This window comes from Prionailurus bengalensis, chromosome C2, assembly GCF_016509475.1.
Source record: "Prionailurus bengalensis isolate Pbe53 chromosome C2, Fcat_Pben_1.1_paternal_pri, whole genome shotgun sequence".
Classification (NCBI taxonomy): Eukaryota; Metazoa; Chordata; class Mammalia; order Carnivora; family Felidae; genus Prionailurus; species Prionailurus bengalensis.
Genome location: NC_057350.1, coordinates 84,032,139 through 84,051,010, shown reverse-complemented (window position 1 = coordinate 84,051,010; position 18,872 = coordinate 84,032,139). Strand labels below are relative to the sequence as shown.

The 18,872-nt window shown below is 38.3% G+C and overlaps 1 protein-coding gene across 3 annotated transcripts in view; it reads left to right on the top strand.

Annotated features, from left to right (window-relative positions):
- The window catches only part of YEATS2 (YEATS domain containing 2), a 116,509-nt gene that overhangs the window by 14,329 nt on the left and 83,308 nt on the right, over window positions 1-18,872 (top strand). For all 3 annotated transcript variants that reach the window (XM_043594782.1, XM_043594783.1, XM_043594781.1), the window contains exons 2-5: window positions 8,716-8,833; window positions 12,398-12,495; window positions 13,042-13,134; window positions 16,421-16,666. In XM_043594782.1, coding sequence (XP_043450717.1) covers window positions 8,734-8,833; window positions 12,398-12,495; window positions 13,042-13,134; window positions 16,421-16,666 — 537 coding nt within the window. In that variant the 5' untranslated portion in view covers window positions 8,716-8,733. The remainder of the gene's footprint in view (window positions 1-8,715; window positions 8,834-12,397; window positions 12,496-13,041; window positions 13,135-16,420; window positions 16,667-18,872) is intronic.

Here is an 18,872-nt window from a genome sequence, read left to right as displayed (position 1 = left end):
GTGAGTTCGAGCCCTGTGTTGGGCTCTGTGCTGACACTGTGGAGCCTGGAGCCTGCTTCAGATTCTGTGTCTCCCTCTCTCTCTGCCCCTCCCCCCTCATACTCTGTCTCTCTCTCTCTCTTTCTCTGTCTCTCTGTCTCTCTCTCTTAAAAATAAACGTAAAAAAAATTAAAAAAACAAACAAAACCAAAACCAAAAACCCTAAGAAAAGATTGAGGTGTATTTGAGGAACAGAAAGAAAACCAGTGTGTCTTGATGCTAATGGTGAAGGATGGTGAGGGAGGTAGGGCCCAATTCATGTAAGATCTTGTAGGTCATGGTAAGGAGTGATTTTATTCTAAGTGTTGTGGGAAGCCACTGGAAGGTTTTGAGCAGGGGATGACATGATTAGATAAATATTTTTATAGCCCTTTTGTAAGTTGAGCTGTAATTTATACAGTGAAATGCACAGATTTTAAGTGTACAGTTGGGTGAATTTTCACATTGCTTATGCCCATGCAACCCATACTCTTATTAAGATAAAAAATTTTCTCTGACACCAGGAAGTTCCTTTATTACTCCACCCAGTCAGTCCCCACCACCAGCACCTGAACAGCTACTCTCTTTTCTTTCACCATAGATTAGTTTGTTCTAGAACTTCGTATAAGTGGAATCATTCACATATGTACTCTTGTGTCTGGCTTCTTTTACTTGCCAAGATGATTTTGAGATTCATTTCTGTTCTTGCTTAGATCAGGAGTTCATTGGGTATACACAATTTGTTTATCCATTCTCCTCTTTTTTTTTTTTTTAAAGTAATCTATATGCCCAACATGGGGCTTGAAATCACAGTCCCAAGATTAAGAGTTGCATGCTGTATTGGGCCACCTGGGTGGCTCAGTCAGTTGAGCGTCTGACTTCGGCTCAGGTCATGATCTCACGGTCTGTGAGTTTGAGCCCTGTGTCGGGCTCTGTGCTGGCAGCTTAGAGCCTCGGGCCTGCTTCAGATTCTGTGTCTCCCTCTCTCTCTGCCCTTCCCCCGCTTATTCTCTGTCTCTGTCTCTCTCTGTCAAAAATAAACAAACATTAAAAAAAAAAAAGTTGCATGCTGTATTGATTGAGCCAGCCAGGTGCCCCTCCAATTTTTTTCCCCGTTTTGTTTTTTACAGACATTTTCAAATGTTTCTTTGGCTAATAGAGAAGAATGGATTGTAGATTCTCTCTTTCAGATATTTAATAAAGAAACATTGGTTGTCTTGTTTACAAAGGGGAAAACATTTTGTTTGAAATGAAGAATTTAGAAAGGATAGGGCCAAAGAATGATAAAGTCATTATTAACATCTTAGAAACATCTGTCTGTATGGAATCAGGTAGAAAATGATTGTACTGCTCCTCCCTGGCTCCCCTTTTAAATCAGATGTGAAAAGTTGGCCTTGAGTGAGCACAAAATTCAGGGTTCTGATGAGATTCAAATGCATGAGGATCATAGAATTTTATATTGAGAAGATACCTCACAAAGTACATTGCAAATTTTTCAAGGACCTTATTTATAAGATTTTACTCCTTTCCCCAGAATTGGCCACATCTTGTAAAATTATTTGCAAGACAGGATTGTAGGACTGGGTATGCTGTGACATAAGAACTAAGATCTTTTACTAAGAATTTCTGGTGACTGTATTACATAATTGTATTTTTAATTATACAGTTTCATTTTAAAATTATTTTTTCTTTCATATTTAAAGATAGAACATTACCAGGTTCAGTTTTGCTTTTGGTCTTTAACTTTTTTCAAGAACTCAGACTTGTTATTTGAACAGGTATGATAGGGTAGTTTTGCTTTCTTACATTGTATGTAGGGGAAAATATGTATTTTTTTTTTAAGTTTAAATTGACATCATTTACTTGTGTGTGTGTGTGTGTGTGTGTGTGTGTGTGTGTGTATTTTTATTTTGAAAGAGTGTGTGTGTAGAAGTGGGGGAGGGGTAAAGAGAGAGGGAGAGAGAATCTCAAGCAGTCTCTGTGCTGTCAGTGTAGACCCTGATGTGGGGCTTGATCTCATGAACCCTGAGATCATGACTTGAGCTGAAGTCAAGAGTTGGGTGCTTAACCGATTGAGCCACCTAGATCCCCACTTTTTTTTTTTTTAATGTAAGCTTTACCCTCAATGTGGGGCTTGAACTCAACCCCAGGATCATGAGTCACATGTTCTACCAACTGAGCCAGTCAGGTGCCCCAACAATGTTTACCTTTTTCTTTTTAATCCAAAATGTGTTTATTGCTGAGGTACCTGGGTGGCTCAGTCGGTTAAGTGTCTGACTCTTTTTTTTTTTTTTTTTTGTGAACCTTTTTTAAGGTTTATTTATTTTGAGAGAGAGAGGGAAAGAGAGAGAGAGAGAGAGAGAGAGAACACACATGGGGAGGGCAGAGAGAGAATCCCAAGCAGCAGCTGCACTGTCAGTGCAGAGCCCGACGTGGGACTCAAACTCACAAACCTCAAGATGATGACCTGAGCTGAAATCAACAGGTGGATGCTTAAGTGACTGAGCCACCCAGGCACCCCTAGATTTCTGACTCTTGATCTCAGCTCAGGTCATGATCTCACGGTTGGGAGTTCAAGCTCTGCATTGGACTTTGCACTGGGTGTAGAGCCTACTTAAGAACAAAACAAAACAAAATGTGATTATTGGGATTGTGTTCCACTCATCTTGGTTCAGGCTGCTTTTAGTGCTGCTTCCATCTGAAGGAGCAACTTCCTGTAACCTTGCTCTTCCTCCTGTAGGCTTGCAAAGGACAGTGGAGCAGCCAACACACAAAACCTACCGTTTGTGCATGGCTAAGAGGATGGTGATTTTGTAGCATGCTTGGCACTTCACATCCATGACATAGGAGTTGGGGCTCTGAACCAGGTGCTTCTTGTGCTTCCTCCTCTCTTCCGGGAGTGATGAATAGAAGAGGTCCTTTGTGAGGAGTATGTTCTTATGGAGAGGTCCTCCCCGCTGGAAAGACGTTCACTTTTTATAATGAGTCTGTTTCAGTGAGATAAAAATTCTAAATTAGAGGAATCAGCATTATGTATGTTTCTCTATGTTTCTGTGTTTGGCGTTGGTCCCATGGTATGGAGAAAATCTTTTCTCAAAGTCAAATTATAAACAGTAACAGATTTTTTTTTTTTACCAGTTCACATTTACCATCTCCTTATTCTTTTAGTTTCATCTGATTCAAAACCAGAGAAAATTAGTAGGACATTTTGTTTCTAAGTTGAATCTGATAATATCTAGCAACTGTTCATAATTTTCTTTTCATAAATCTCAAAGTCAGACAAGAATCCAAAACTTAATATGACCATGGGTCATTTGTTACACATTCCATTCATGCATTATTACATCATGGTGAGAGCATGCCTCAGCACTTGTGCCTAGCTTAGCTAGTGTATACTTGAATGTGGCATGTGTATACTTTAGTATTGTTCTTGCTAGACAGAAGCAGACCTGAATTATTAAAAAGTGCCCAGTGTGGACCTAAATCTTCCTAAACATGTTTTTTGGAGGCCCAAATTTATGCCCAAATATGACAGGAAAAGCTTTCTTACATAGGCTGCATGAAATATGAATAACCTTGGCAGCACAGGTTAACTCATTGGGGGTTTCTTCCTTACCCACCCCAACCTCTCTACAAATTCTTCTCTTTTTTCCCTTTTGTTTCCCCAGTTTTAGAGCAAAAGTGAAAGAGTTTTGCTTTATCGCTTAAGTGAAGGTGAAATAAAATATTGTTTTCTTCAAGGATCCCCAGCCTTTCTGGGGAGGAGCCGCTATTACTCTTGGGAAGTAGGAGGAGAATATTCAGATTATGAAGTCCATAGAATGGATGAGTGAAGATGATGCTGGACTCACTCATCTTTACAGAATAATCCCATAAGGCTCTGGCAAGCTGTAGGAGACAGGTGGTCACCAAGGAAATGGTGTGGTGCAGAAACAGATTTGGAGATCTGCTGGGATGTGTCTGTCTGTGCTTCTAGGTTTATTGGAGAATAGGAGGTGTGTTTTTTCCCGTCTGCATTAAAGAAGAAAGAATGAGGTTTATTGATTTTTAGGAATGTATTCTTTTGTTTTTAGAATGTATTCTTTTTTTATTAAAAATTTTTTTAATGTTTATTTTTAAGAGAGAGAGATAGAGAGTGTGTGTGTGCACAGGCAAAGGGCAGAGAGGGTGGGGAAGACACAGAATCTGAAGCAGGCTCCAGGCTCCGAGCTGTCAGCACAGAGCCGGACATGGGGCTTGAACTCACGAACTGCGAGATCATGACCTGAGCTGAAGTCGGACGCTTAACCGACTGAGCCCGACCCAGGCACCCCTAAAACAATTTTTTTAATGTTTTTATTCGTTTTAGAGAGGGAGAGGGAGCATGAGCAAGGGAGGGAGAGAAAGGGAGGGAGACACAGAATCTGAAGCAGGCTCCAGGCTCTGAGCTATCAGCACAGAGCCTGACTGAGGCCCAAACTCAAGAACCTCGAGATAGTGACCTGAGCCGAAGTCGGCTACTCAACTGACTGAGCCACCCAGGTGCCCCTAGAATGCATTCTTCATGTAGTGACCCAAGATTTTTTTCAGGTTGTCTAAAACTAGTTGCAGACCAAATGCGACCTTCTTCTTACTTTTCAAAGAAATGTTTTATTATTATTTTGTTTTATTTTTTCTTAGTAAGTTCTACACCCAAAGTGGGGCTTGAGCTCACAACCCTGATATCAAGAGTCGCATGCTTTGCCATCTGAGCCAGCCAGGTGCCCCATTATGTGTCACTTTTTATAAACTTTTTTTTTTTTTTAAATTTTGTTAATGTTTATATGTGTTTTGAGATAGTGACAGAGTGCAAGCAGGGGAAGGGCAGAGATAGAGGGAGACCCAGAATCCAAAGCAGGCTCCAGGCCCTGAGCTGTCAGCAGAGAGCCTGATGTGGGGCTCACGAACTGTGAGATCATGACATGAACTGAAGTCAGAGGCTTAAACCAACTGAACCACCATGTGCCCCTATAAGCTTTAAAAACAGAAAATAGGGGCGCCTGGGTGGCGCAGTCGGTTAAGTGTCCGACTTCAGCCAGGTCACGATCTCGCGGTCTGTGAGTTCGAGCCCCGCGTCAGGCTCTGGGCTGATGGCTCGGAGCCTGGAGCCTGTTTCCGATTCTGTGTCTCCCTCTCTCTCTGCCCCTCCCCCGTTCATGCTCTGTCTCTCTCTGTCCCCAAAATAAAAATAAATGTTGAAAAAAAAATAAAAAAAAAAAAAAAACAAAAAACAGAAAATAATAGTTGGATTCAGGGCCTCTATAAAAGTAAAGATTCCTTTATGGCCTAAATTAAAGCAGTTATGTAATGATAGTGAACAAACATTAAATGGCTTGATTCAGGATATTTATAAATGCTAAAGATTTTTGAACATTTTTAAGCTTAGTGATATTACACAAGGTAGCAATTACAGGAAAAATGATCTCTTAGATCTAGGTTTTATTTTTTTTTTATTTTTTATTTAAAAAAAATTTTTTTCAACGTTTATTTATTTTTGGGACAGAGAGAGACAGAGCATGAACAGGGGAGGGGCAGAGAGAGAGGGAGACACAGAATCGGAAACAGGCTCCAGGCTCTGAGCCATCAGCCCAGAGCCTGACGCGGGGCTCGAACTCACGGACCGCGAGATCGTGACCTGGCTGAAGTCGGAAGCTTAACGGACGGCGCCACCCAGGCGCCCCAGATCTAGGTTTTAAATATATATCATTACATAATGGGTCTCTCTCCCATCTGATTCAAGTAAGCCTGTCTCTGGGATGGATGAAAGAACTGGACTAAGCTAAGAAACTTTTTTTTTTTTTTTTTAGGAAAATATTTTTAAGTAATCTTTACACCCAATGTGGAACTCAAACCCACAACCCTGAGATTAAGAGTTAAATGCTCCACTGACTGAGCCAGCCAGGCACCCCTAAGCCAAGAAACTTTTAAATTGTTATTTCTATTTTAACTGAGTCAAAATTTTTGGGTTAATATTTTATTTTTATTAATTTTACTTTGAAACTTTTTATTACCTCAAGGCACCTGGATGGCTCAGTCAGTTGAGCATCCAACTCTTGATTTTGGCTCAGATTGTGATCCCAGCACTGTGGGATTGAGTCCCACGTCAGGCTCTGTGCTGAGTGTGGAGCCTGCTTGGAATTCTCTCTCCCTTTGCCCCTTTCCCCTGCTCACACTCTCTGTGTAAAATAAACAAAAAACAAAAAACACACTCTTTTTATTGTCTCAATAAATACATATTGTGTAGTTTTCTTTTGGTTAGGTAAATAACCATTAGCAGTAGAACACAGGTCTGGAAATCAGGGAGCTCTTTCTTTTCTGTGTCATGGATTATGCTCTATGACATGGCAACTCATGTAACCACCCTAGACCTGTTTTTTTTAATCTGTATACTGTATCAGTAGGCCCTTGCTGCCCAGTAAGGGAGTCACTAGGCACAGGTGGTACTAAGCCTTTGAAGTGTGGCTAGTCCAAACTGAGATGTGCTAGAAGTGTAAAATACACACTGGATTTTAAAGACTTAGCACAAAGATAAGAATGTAAAACTTGGGTACATTGGTTAAGCAAAAATATTATTAGAATTAATTTCACCCATTTCTTTTTCCCTTTTTTTTTTTTTTCAACGTTTATTTATTTTTGGGACAGAGAGAGACAGAGCATGAACGGGGGAGGGGCAGAGAGAGAGGGAGACACAGAATCGGAAACAGGCTCCAGGCTCTGAGCCATCAGCCCAGAGCCTGATGTGGGGCTCGAACTCACGGACCGCGAGATCGTGACCTGGCTGAAGTCGGACGCTTAACCGACTGCGCCACCCAGGCGCCCCCCCCCTTTTTTTTTTTAAAGTAATCTCTTTGAGCCCAATGTGGGGCTCAAACTCACGACCCCGGAATCAAGAGTTGCATCCTTTACTGACTGAGCCAGCTAGACTCCCCTCTTTTTCATTAAAAAAAAAAAAAAAATTTTTTTTTAAGTTTATTTATTTTGAGAGAGTGAGTGAGCAGGGGAGGGGCAGAGAGAGAAGGAGAGAGAATCCCAAGCAGACTCTTCGCCTGCAGCACAGAGCCCGATGTGGGGCTTGAACTCACAAACCATGAGATCATGACCTGAGCCGAAACCAAGAGACTTGGTTGATGCTTAACCAACTGAGCCACCCAGGTGCCCCTCTTTTTCCTTTTTTTAAAGTGACTGCTAGAGAATTTTAAATTCCATACATGGCTCACATTATATATCTTTTGGACAGTGCTGATGTGGACAGCATTTCCTAAATCAACTCATGAAATATTAATAAATGCTCAATGAAACACAGTTTAGAAGGGGAACAAGGTCCAGTAGAACTTTTTGCAGTGATATAAATGTTCTGTATTTGCACTGTCCAATATTGTAGCTCTAAACTACTGACGGCTATTGAGCACTTGAAATGTGGCTAGTTCTGAAATTGAAAAATTGAAATGTGAAGAAAGGAACTGAATTTTGAATTAACTTTATTTTTTTATGTTTATTATCTTGAGAGGGAGGGAGGGACTGAGCGGTGGTGGGGAGGTGGGGGGAGGGTGGGCAAAGAGAGAGTGAGAGAGAACAAGAGGGGAAGGGGCAGAGAGAAGGAGAAACAGAATCCCAAGCAGGCTCTGCACCCTCAACACAGAGCCCTATGTGGGGCTTGAACCCACAAACTATGAGATCATGACCTGAGCCAAGATCAAGAGTTGGACACTTAACTGACCGAGCCACTGAGGCACCCCTAACTTTATTTTTTTTAATTTTTAAGTTTACTTAACACCAAATAGCAGCATATGGGTAGTTGCTAATGTATTGGGACAGTGCAGACCTGGAAGATTTATGGGATTGTTTTACTCAAAGACCTGTGTACATAGGACTTGTTTACCAGATTGCAAACTTGCTGTCTTAATATAAGTCTGTGTTTATTATGAATAATGATAAATGATCAATATTATTGAGTACCTGTTATGTAGCAGACACGTTTAAGTAGCAGAAAGAGGATTTGTATGATAAATTATTTATTGAGAGCTTAACTATATATATTGCTCATTTTTTTAAGTTTAAGAAATTTTTTATTTTATTATTTTTTGAGAGAGAGACACACACACAGAGTGTGAGCGGGGGAAGGGCAGAGAGAGACGGAGACAGAGAATGTGAAGCAGACTCCAGGCTTTGAGCTGTCAGCACAGAGCCCGGCGAGGGGCTCAAACCCACAAACTGTGAGATCATGACCTGAGCCAAGGTCAGATGCTTAACTGACTGAGCCACCCAGGTGCCTCTCATTTTGTAATATGGTGGATGCATTGTGAATTCCAAAGCTATTTGGGCTTTAACCATGTTGTCATCAGAGTCTGGTTTCTTTCCTTTCGTTATGAGTGCCCTTCATTGAAAGACTGGCCCCTTTTGAAAAGCCTGAGTAGTGTGCTGCCTTGTTAAAGGATTTTCTCTTGAAAGGCAAACCTATGCTTTCTAACAGATGATGATGACTTTTTTCCTTAAAGTGAACCTTTGAAGGTAGTTAATGCTCTTGGCTTTAACAGGGATATGTATGTGTTTACAGAGACTTATGAATTATCAGAATTATGTAATATTTATTCCCTTTATATATGTGTATACATGTATTTATAAGTACTAGCATCAAACAGTTTATTTATTATTACTTGTTTATTTATTATTACTTCACAGTGAAGAACGAATGTCGTGATGTCTGGAATCAAGCGGACAATCAAAGAAACCGACCCTGATTATGAGGATGTATCTGTGGCCCTTCCAAATAAGCGGCATAAAGCAATTGAGAATTCAGGTAGAAATTCACCTCCCTTAGGAAATTATTTATTTCTTTGTTGAGATCTGCCTCCCTATAAGATTTACAGAAACTAAAACAAAATGCATTTCCACTGCTGTATATAATTTGAAGAGGGATTAGTTAAGTGCTCTGTTAATAGCAATACGCCATTTGTGACATAAGAGGCCAGGAAGACAATCAGGTAGACAGTGAAGTGTCAGTAATGAGACTGGCTGTAAGTTTTAATTATCGTTGTGTGTTAGGTATAACCATAAAGTCCTATAATATGTATACCTCAGTGTGGTAGATGATTATAGGTGGTACATTGGGTTAAGTTTTTTATTGTAATTGTTGCATATTATTTTAATGTCTATTGGAAAGATGATGGTCTCATCAAACTTGTAATTTTGTGACTACTTTTGCTTAGGATGAGGCTAAAATAATGTAAAAATATTAATTATGTTAATTAGGTGTTTCATAGGGTTCTCAGATGTGGTGTAGGTAACTTAAAGGTGGTATACGAATGATACACATTTGAGAAATAGTGATCTAGTTTAACTCCTGCACTTAGTTGCCAGTAGTTAAGGGGCATTAAACTACTTGCCCATATGGTTGAAGAGCAAATCATCAACTGTGTGTAGCTACCCAGAATGTTTTAAGCTCTCTCAGAAAAAGTTGCTAAATTTGAGTTATTTTATTTTAATTTTTTTAAATGTTTATTTTTGAGAGTGAGAGCGTGAGTGGGGGAGGGGCAGAGTAAGAGGGGGACAGAGGATCCAAAGTAGGCTCTATGCTGACAGCAGAGAGCCCTATGCGGGCCCGAACTCACAAACCACAAGATCATCACCTGAGCCAAAGTCGGATGCTTAACCAGTTGAGCCACCCAGGTGCCCCTGAATTTGAGTTCTTAAATTATTGCTGAAATTCATTACCGTTTATTTAAATAGTAAGTCCATGTAAGTTAACATTTACAGCTGGGTAAAGAAGCAGCCAAGTCATAAAGTGTTGTAGCTCCACAAAGATTAGTACTGCTAGAATTGAAGTAGTGAAAGAAAATTCCTGTCTCTCTCAGTGCAGTCAAGTCATATGTACCACAGAAAGTCTTTGTGGACCAAAAATTATCAAATTGAATTCCAAATAATGAAACCATTTCATTCACTTCAACCTTTCCCCTCATTCAGTTGTAATTTTATTTATAAGGAAAAGTCATTTCCTTTCTGTAATAAGCCAAATAAATGTGAAACTTATATCCATTACTCAAATGCATCACATGGCATAACTTTTTTTTTTTTTAAAGAAAACTAAGAGTAGGAAAACTGATTGTTTTAGTAAACATCATAATTTCAGTTTAAATCTAGTGTAAGTTCCCAGATACTCAGCCTAAGCAGGGATGGTTTTTTCTTACTGAAAGACAGTTTGCTACTCTTCTTTTTGATGTCCATACTCTCTGCCTAATCCCAAGCCATGTTTTTATTTTTCAGAATTTTTCTCAAAGTAGATTTGGTAGGATGCTTCCCTTTGCTTATATTGTTTTGTTTGTTGTTTGTGTTTTTATTTATTCCATGAAAGGGATAATTTAGAAGCGTTTCTTTCTGAGGAGCTTATGATAAAATAGCCTTCAGTGATCACAGTTTCTGACTTTTCAGCCTTCCCTAAGAGTATCTGGTGGTTTCTACAGACGGGGACATATATATAATAATACTAGAAAATACTTTTCTTTTTCATGATGAGAAATATCAGTCATTTGCTTCCATGCAGACATATCCACAAGAATGCTCTCTTATTCCATTACTAGTATACATTGAAGTTTAATGGCAACATTGAAGTTGCCATATAATGGCATGTTTTACAATGAGAAACTGATATGCCCATCAGAGTATCCAAATTTTCTCTGCAATTTTTCATATACTTCAAAACATGGGTGAACATCATTTTTTCATGTTAAACACAGAATCCTTTTGCAAAATTCCAGGTTTTTTTTTCTTTTTGAAGATTTTATTTTGAAGTAATCTCTCCACCCAAAGTGGGGCTTGAACATAATTACAACCCCAAGGTCAAGAGTTGTATATTCTGTTGACTGAGCCAGCCAGCTGCCCCCAAATTCCAGGTTTTTCAAGCAGTCATTTGGCTCTTTTTTTTTCTCTTGTATCTGATATTTTAGACTCTGAGTTGCATATTATTTTGAGTAGTCATCATCTGAATTCTATCACATTTAGAGGCATTTTCTTTTCTTTTTTTCTTTCCTTTTCTCTTTAAGTTTTTATTTAAATACCCGTTTAATTTTTTTTTTAACGTTGATTTATTTTTGAGACAGAGGCAGAGAGTGAACGAGGGAGGGTCAGAGAGAGGGGGACACAGAATCTGAAACAGGCTCCAGGCTCTGAGCTGTCAGCACAGAGCCCGACGCGGGGCTCGAACTCACGGACTGCAAGATCATGACCTGAGCCGAAGTCGGCCGCTTAACCGACTGAGCCACCCAGGCACCCCTAAATACCTGTTAACACATAGTGTAATACTAGCTTCAGGAGTAGAAGCATTTTCTTTACTTTTGAATTCTTTATTTGCTTATTCCTTTATGTAGTTGTGATCAGAAACTGCTGAATTGCTTGCCATATCCTTCTCTACAAAAGGAAGCTACATGCCTTTTTATGAACTGCTCTTATATCACAGACTGCCTCCCCTCTAGCTAACTGTATTTTCTTTGTCCTTGGACTGTGGTTTTTCACAGGTCAACAAATGTTTCTCCTGGAATTTTAATAGATTTCATTTTTTTTCCCCAGTAATTTTATTTTGATACAATTCCAAACAGAATAATTGCAAGGAATACTTGCATGTCTTTTATCCAGATTAATTTGCCAGTTGTTTATATTTTTGCCTTATTTGATTTATCAGTCTTTCCCCCACCCCAAACACACACACACACAAACACATACACAGTCGCACAAATGCATGCATTCAGGTATATATGCACATCATTCTTTTTAAATCGTTGGAGAATAAGTTGGACACCTGTAAACACAGTGTTATTTCCTAAGGAGATTCTCTTATGTGATCATAGTACTATTATCAGAAGCAGGAAATTTTAACATTCATCCATTACATTGTGTAACCTATAGTCCATATTCAACACTTGAATAACAGGGACTAGCTGTCCCAGTATTGTATTTTATAACGGTTTTCCCCTCTCCAGGATCCAGTCCAGGATCACACAGTGCATTTTGTTGTCATATCTCTAATCTCCTCAACCTTTCTGTCTTTCTTGACTCTAATATTTGAATCATATAAGCCAGTTACTATGTGGAATATCCTTCAGTTAGGTTTGTTTGATGTTCCCTGTGATTAGATTTAGCATTTTTCACCAGAACGGCATAGAGTGATGACATTGCATTATGTTAGAAAACACATGAGGTCAGTTTGTCCCTGTATTAGTGATGTTAACTTTTCATCATTGATTAAGGTGACAGCCACTAGGTTTCTCCACTTAGGAGTCATTGTTTCTGGGTTTGTTCTGTTGCATGCTGACTTAAATCAAGACAGTCACTGATTAATTAGACCTTGGATTATTTTATGTTCTTTTTGCAGCTCGAGATGCTGCTGTGCAGAAGATTGAGACTATTATTAAGGAACAGTTTGCACTTGAAATGAAGAATAAGGAACACGAAATTGAAGTCATCGACCAGGTATAATGGTGATAATGGTGATATATTTAAAAAATGGTGATAAATTTAAAAAAACAACAAAGCTATTGCAAAAAAAATCTATACATGATGAATTAAAAAAGATCTGTTGAGATAAAATTATGTTTTTTTTCCCTTTGCCGTTCTTTTAAAGAGTTTTCTCATTCTGGAAAAAAGGCATTTTTTTTTTTTCTATAAATGAAACTGCAGGAAAACATAATGAAAAAAAATTACCTGAAATTCCATCCCAAAACATAATTCCTCTTTGCTCTTGTGCCCAGTTTCTTTATGGACGTTTCTCAGTGAATATGCATATATACCCACAGATGTTCATATTAACATGTCTATATTCTCTTGCAAACATTGGCTTTTGTCATTCTTTTCAATCCTTTGCCAGTTTGATAGGTAGAAATAGTCATGTTTTTGCTTTCCTTTGCTTATTAGAGAAATTGAACTTTTGGTCATTTGTATTTCTTATTTTATGAAAATTTTTATAGTGTATCTCTTCTGTCATTTCCATTTTTTTAATGAGTTAACATTTGTTTGTAGCGATTGATTGAGGCAAGAAGGATGATGGATAAACTTCGTGCCTGCATTGTTGCCAACTACTATGCTTCTGCAGGCCTTCTAAAAGTTTCTGAGGTAAGTTTTCCTCATATACAATCATTTCTGGCCATCCATATTTGTTGTATGAAGGGGAAATCAGTGTTAATGTGAAATTCCTGCCTTTGAAACGTATCTTGTATTGGCCTTCAGAATTCAAGAAGCCTCGCCTCCCTTCCTGGGAAAATACATAAACTGTCAATAATCCCAAGTAACATTTTTGCCTTTTTATTTAATCCTTTTCCAACTAATATTCAGCACTGTTGCTAGGATTTGCAGATACAAAGTTGAATGAGACCCTGTTCTTGCCTTATTCTTCATTTGGTTATGGTTGGCTTTGGAGCAAATTATAGGTAGATTGATTTTCCTAATGAACAGCAATTTGTAGTTTCAGTATATATACCTTATTGAGGAAACCCTGATTTTTTTTCCCCAGTCTTTATGAAAAATTTCAAGTACACTGAAGAGGTGAAATAAACACCTGTTTATGCATGCTTAGATTCCATACTTTAACATTTTGCTTTATTTATTTTTCTCTAGAACATTTGAAAATAAGTTCCAGGCATCATGACACTTCACCCCTAAGTACTTAAATCATTTATTTCCTAAAGGACATTCTTTTGTGACTTCCTGATATTATTTGATAACCAGTCCATATTCATATTTTCCCAGTTGTCCCCAAAATATCTTTTAAAGATTAAAAAAAAATTTTTTTAATGCTTGTTTATTTTTGAGAGAGAGAAGCGTGCATGCACACACAAGAATGGGGGAGGGGTAGAGAGAGAGGGAGACAGAATCTGAAGCAGGCTCCAGGCTCTGAGCTGTCAGCACAGAGCCCGACACGGGTTTCGAACTCATGAACTGTCAGATCATGACCTGAGCCAAAGTTGAACACTTAACTGACTGAGCCACCCAGAGCCCTGTCCCCAAAATATCTTTTAAAGCTTGTTTTTGACACGGGATCTAAGGTTCATGGGCTACATTTGGACGTTTTGTTTCTCTAGACTCATTTCATCTAAAATACTTCTTTTACCTTTTCCCCATGATATTGACTTATTTGAAGAGAATAGTTCATTTATGTTTATAGGATATCCCACATTTTGGGTTTATTATTTTTTCCCCTTGGGTTATTCCTTCATTCCCTCTATTTTTTTGCAAACTGGTAGTTGGATCTAAAGATTTGATTAAAGTTAGAGGTTTTTGGCAATAATACTTCCTAAGTGATTCTGTATACCTCATGATTATATCACATCAGGTGACATAGTAATCAGGTTGTCCTATTGTTAAAGATATTAAGTTTAACCACTTAGTTAATGTGATTACCACTAGATTGGTCCAGTTATAAAGGAATGGGGATAGGGTTCAGCTGAAACAGAAGTTCTTGTTTGACAGTTTGATAATTTCAGCATAACTTTTCGTTTTTCATTTTAAAATTTCTTTTTCATAAGTTTTCTCAGATCATTCTCTTGGACAGTACTGGCTCAGTGAGAATGGTGGCAGGGCTGGGGAAGGTGTGACGGCATACTGCTTTCTTTGCATTGTTCCCCATGGTTTTTACAGATAAGAGGTGCTGTGTTTTGGCTTTCATGTCATCCTTGGAGCTTAGGGTACCTGGCATTGGTGGTACTCCTGACATTGTCTTGGAGAAATCTGAAGCATTATTTGAGTTTAATCTTAGGTAGTTGTTTCTTCTACTTTAGGAATTTCCATAATGCATATTAGAGCCTAAACTATTTTTTAACTTTTTTTTCTAAATGTTTATTTTTGAGAGAGCACATGCTCGAGCTGGGATAAGACAGAGAGAGAGGGAGACATAGAATCCACAGCAGACTCCAGGCTCCAAGCTGTCTGTACAGAGCCTGACGTGGGGCTCGAACCCACGAACCATAAGATTTACGACCTGAGTTGAAGTCAGACCCTTAACTGACTGAGCTACCCAGGGGCCCTGAGCTATTTTTTTAGAGCTATCATAACAAATTACCACAAGCTTGGTGGCTTAAAACAAGAGGAATTTATTATCTGATGATTGTGGAGACTAGCAGTCCTAAGTCAGGGTGTTGGCTGGACCATGTTGTCTCTCTGAAGGCTGTAGGGAAGAATCCTTCTTTGTCTTCGCCTACCTTCTGACAGTTGCTGGCAAACCTTGGCATTCCTTGACTAGTGGCTACATCACTGTAGTTTCTGTATATCTTCACATGGATATTTTCCCTCTTGTGTATCTTCTTAGTTTCTCTCTGTCCACATTTCCCTCTTAACTAGGTAGGCCCTAAAGCAGTATGATTTCATCTTAACTTGATCATATCTGCAAAGAGTCTATTTCCAAATAGAGTCACCTTCAAAGTTCAGGGTGCATATGAATTTTTGGGAGATGCTCTTCAATGCAGATTTTAAAGTCATTTCTTTTAAGCTAGCAGCTGCATGGTATGGGGCTTGTAGTTATTCTGTCTGAAGAGGTGGTTGTCCATTTAATGTTTTGTTGCCTTTTTTTTTTTTTTTTTAAACCATTAGCAGTTCTGAACTGTTATTTGGTGGTCTAGAAGTACACTGATTTTTTTTTTTTTGCTGTTCTGATTAGGATTTATTCAAGGATATTTAGGTGTATTTTTGTCTATTACGATCTGCCATTTAATTATTTTTAGTTTGCTGTAACAAAATACATCACAGCTCTAAAAAATACCCTTTATTATTGAGATTCAGCAGTTTTGTTGCTTTGAAATCCTAGTCTCTGACTCCTTTTCTCTCACTAAATGATTTTAATAGCATGGTTTTTAAAAGCTGTGCTGCCTAGGAACTGTAGAGTGAATCACATTATAACAGAGTACACTGTATTTTGTATCCAAGTAACAAGATACACAAAAATATTCCAGGCTTCAGTACTGGTCTGATAGCAAATATATGTAAGTATTAATCATTTTACAGCATTCTATGCTACATTTTACTCCTGTGTGGGAGCCATTTTACATACACATTTAAAAAAATCTTTATGTCTCTTACAGGAATGTTTTATTTAGACAGTTGATGAGTTTGTGTTAAAGCATTGTGAGACTAATTTTTTAAAAGTCAGATCTTACTTTTTATATGTTACTACCTATTCACTTTGATTTCTCATTTTCATAGAACTTGCATTTTTAACTTTCAGTGTTAGGACCTTCACACAATTATTTATCACTTTCTAGTTTTTGTTTTGTTGACCCAGACCACGTTAAGGAGCTTGGACTTCGTTTTATGGGTGTGGGGAGACTTTGAAGAATTTCAAGCATGATCCCTAAATAGATAAGGTTTTAGAAAGATTAAAAGTTTAATTTGCTTGCTTTCATTTTTGCAGGGATCAAAAACATGTGATACAATGGTTTTTAATCATCCTGCTATCAAGAAATTTTTGGAATCACCATCTAGGTCATCCTCTCCTGCCAATCAGAGATCAGAAACACCATCAGCCAATCATTCAGAAAGTGATTCTTTATCTCAACACAATGACTTCTTATCTGACAAAGACAATAACAGCAATATGGATATAGAGGAAAGACTCTCAAACAACATGGAACAGAGACCAAGTCGAAATACTGGAAGGGTATAGTTGGATGGGTGGGAGGGAGTCAGAGGAGAAGGGAACTAGTATTTTCTAAGTATGTATTATTTCATTTTCTCTTCATAAGAACCCTAGGAAATAAGTCAATTATATCTCTTTTGGAGATGGGGAAGCCGTCTTGAAGAGGTTAAAGTTCTGTTTGCCCACAAGTATCAGAATTGAGAATTAAACTTAATTAAGCTGAGAATTAAACTGAATCAGAACTGTGTACCGCACAACTCCTAGATGCCATCCACATAGATATGAGAGAAACCTTGAGGAATTGGCAATTCTGTGACCTTGTCCAAAGTCTTTCCATTCTGTCATGTTTTATTTTCTTTTCAGCATTTTCCTTTGTGGAACTTTAATGCTTTAAAAACTGGGGGAAACTTGGCAAATAATAAATAGAATTGAAAACCATTTATTCTTCTTTGATCCTGCCAGTTTCTTATTTGAGTTCCTGTATCAAACTGCTCTGAATTTCTCGGTATATATAATATTTGGCTATAGAGCCCTTACTGGATGATTTTCCTAGCCAGGGGTTCTGTGGTAGAGGAAATCTCCAGGTTGCTTTTCACATACTCAGACATCAAGGATTTTATTTATTTATTTTTTCAATTTTTTTTAACGTTTATTTATTTTTGAGAGCCAGAGCACGAATGGGGGAGGGGCAGAGAGAGATAGGGACACACAGAATCCGAAGCAGGCTCCAGGCTCTGAGCTGTCAGCATAGAGCCCGATCAATGCAGGGCCGGAACCCACAAACTGTGCGATCATGACCTGAGCTGAAGTTGAACACTTAACTGACTGAGTCACCCGGGTGCCCCAGATTTGATTTATTTTTGATAAAAATCAAATTAAAATTTTCTGATTGTGAATCTGTATGTGTTCATTGTTGAAAAATTTACAGGAAAGTAAAAAACAATAGAAAAGTCATTCATGATGCCACCACCCAAAAATGAAAACTCTTAATGTTTGGATTTACTTGTTTCTAACCACTATTATTTCTGAGCAAATACTGCATTTTTTTTTTTTTTGTACGTGTGTGTGGTTTTTCTAAGATTTTTTTTAATCTCTAAACCCAATATGGGGCTTGAACTTACAACCCCAAGATCAAAAGTCATATACTCTACTGACTGAACCAGCTAAGCACCCCTTTTTGTTTGTTTTTGTTTGTTTGTTTTTATATGTGTGTGTGTATTTTTTAATGTTTTATTTATTTTTGTGAGAGAGGGAGAGTGGGGGAGGGGCAGAGAAAGGGAGACAGGATCTGAAGCAGGCTCTGTGCTGACAGTAGTGAGCCCCATGTGGGGCTCGAACTCACAAACTATGAGATCAAGACCTCAGCCGAAGTCAGATGCCGTTTTTTGTTTCAATTAAAAATAATTTAGGTAATACTGGTCATAGGATTTAGAAACTTACCATCTTGTATGTAATATACATGCTCATGTTTATGTAACAAATATTTAGTGTTTACTACATATGTACCAGGCACTTCTCTGAGAACTGTACAAAACAATCATGTGGCACAGGTACTGCTATCTTTATTTTTTATTATTTTTTTTAGATTTTCTTTTTTTAATGTTTATTCGTTTTTGAGAGACAGAGATAGAGCGCGAGTAGGGGAGGGGTAGAGTGAGAGGGAGACACAGAATCTGAAGCAGGCTCCAGGCTCTGTGACAGCAGTGAGCCTGATGTGGGGCTCAAACCTTGAGATCACAACCTGAGCCGAAGTCGGGCGCTTAGCTGACTGAGCCACCCAGGCGCCCCTGATTTTTATTTTTAAGTAATCTCTATACCCGATGTGGAGATCAAACTTACAACCCCAAGATTAAGAATCTCATTCTCTACTGACTGAGCCAGCCAGGCATCCCTGTTATCTTTATTTTATTAATGAGGAAATTTTGATAGAGAAGTAATTACACAAAATTTCACATCTGGTAAATGAAGAGTCAGGATTTAAACCCTGGCAGTCTATCTCTACAAAGTTTAATCATGTCTATGTTATTTCTCATTGAAAAAATTTTGATTATACAAAAGGTTGAAAAGAAAGTAAATTCCATTGACCTTTCCCCGTTTCCATTTCCCAGGAGTAACCATTGTAATAGTTTCTTGTGTATCCTTCCATATCCTATTTGCATATACGAAGCAGAGGTGTATGACTGTTAAAAACACACATACATATGGAGTTATAGTGAACAAGCATAAA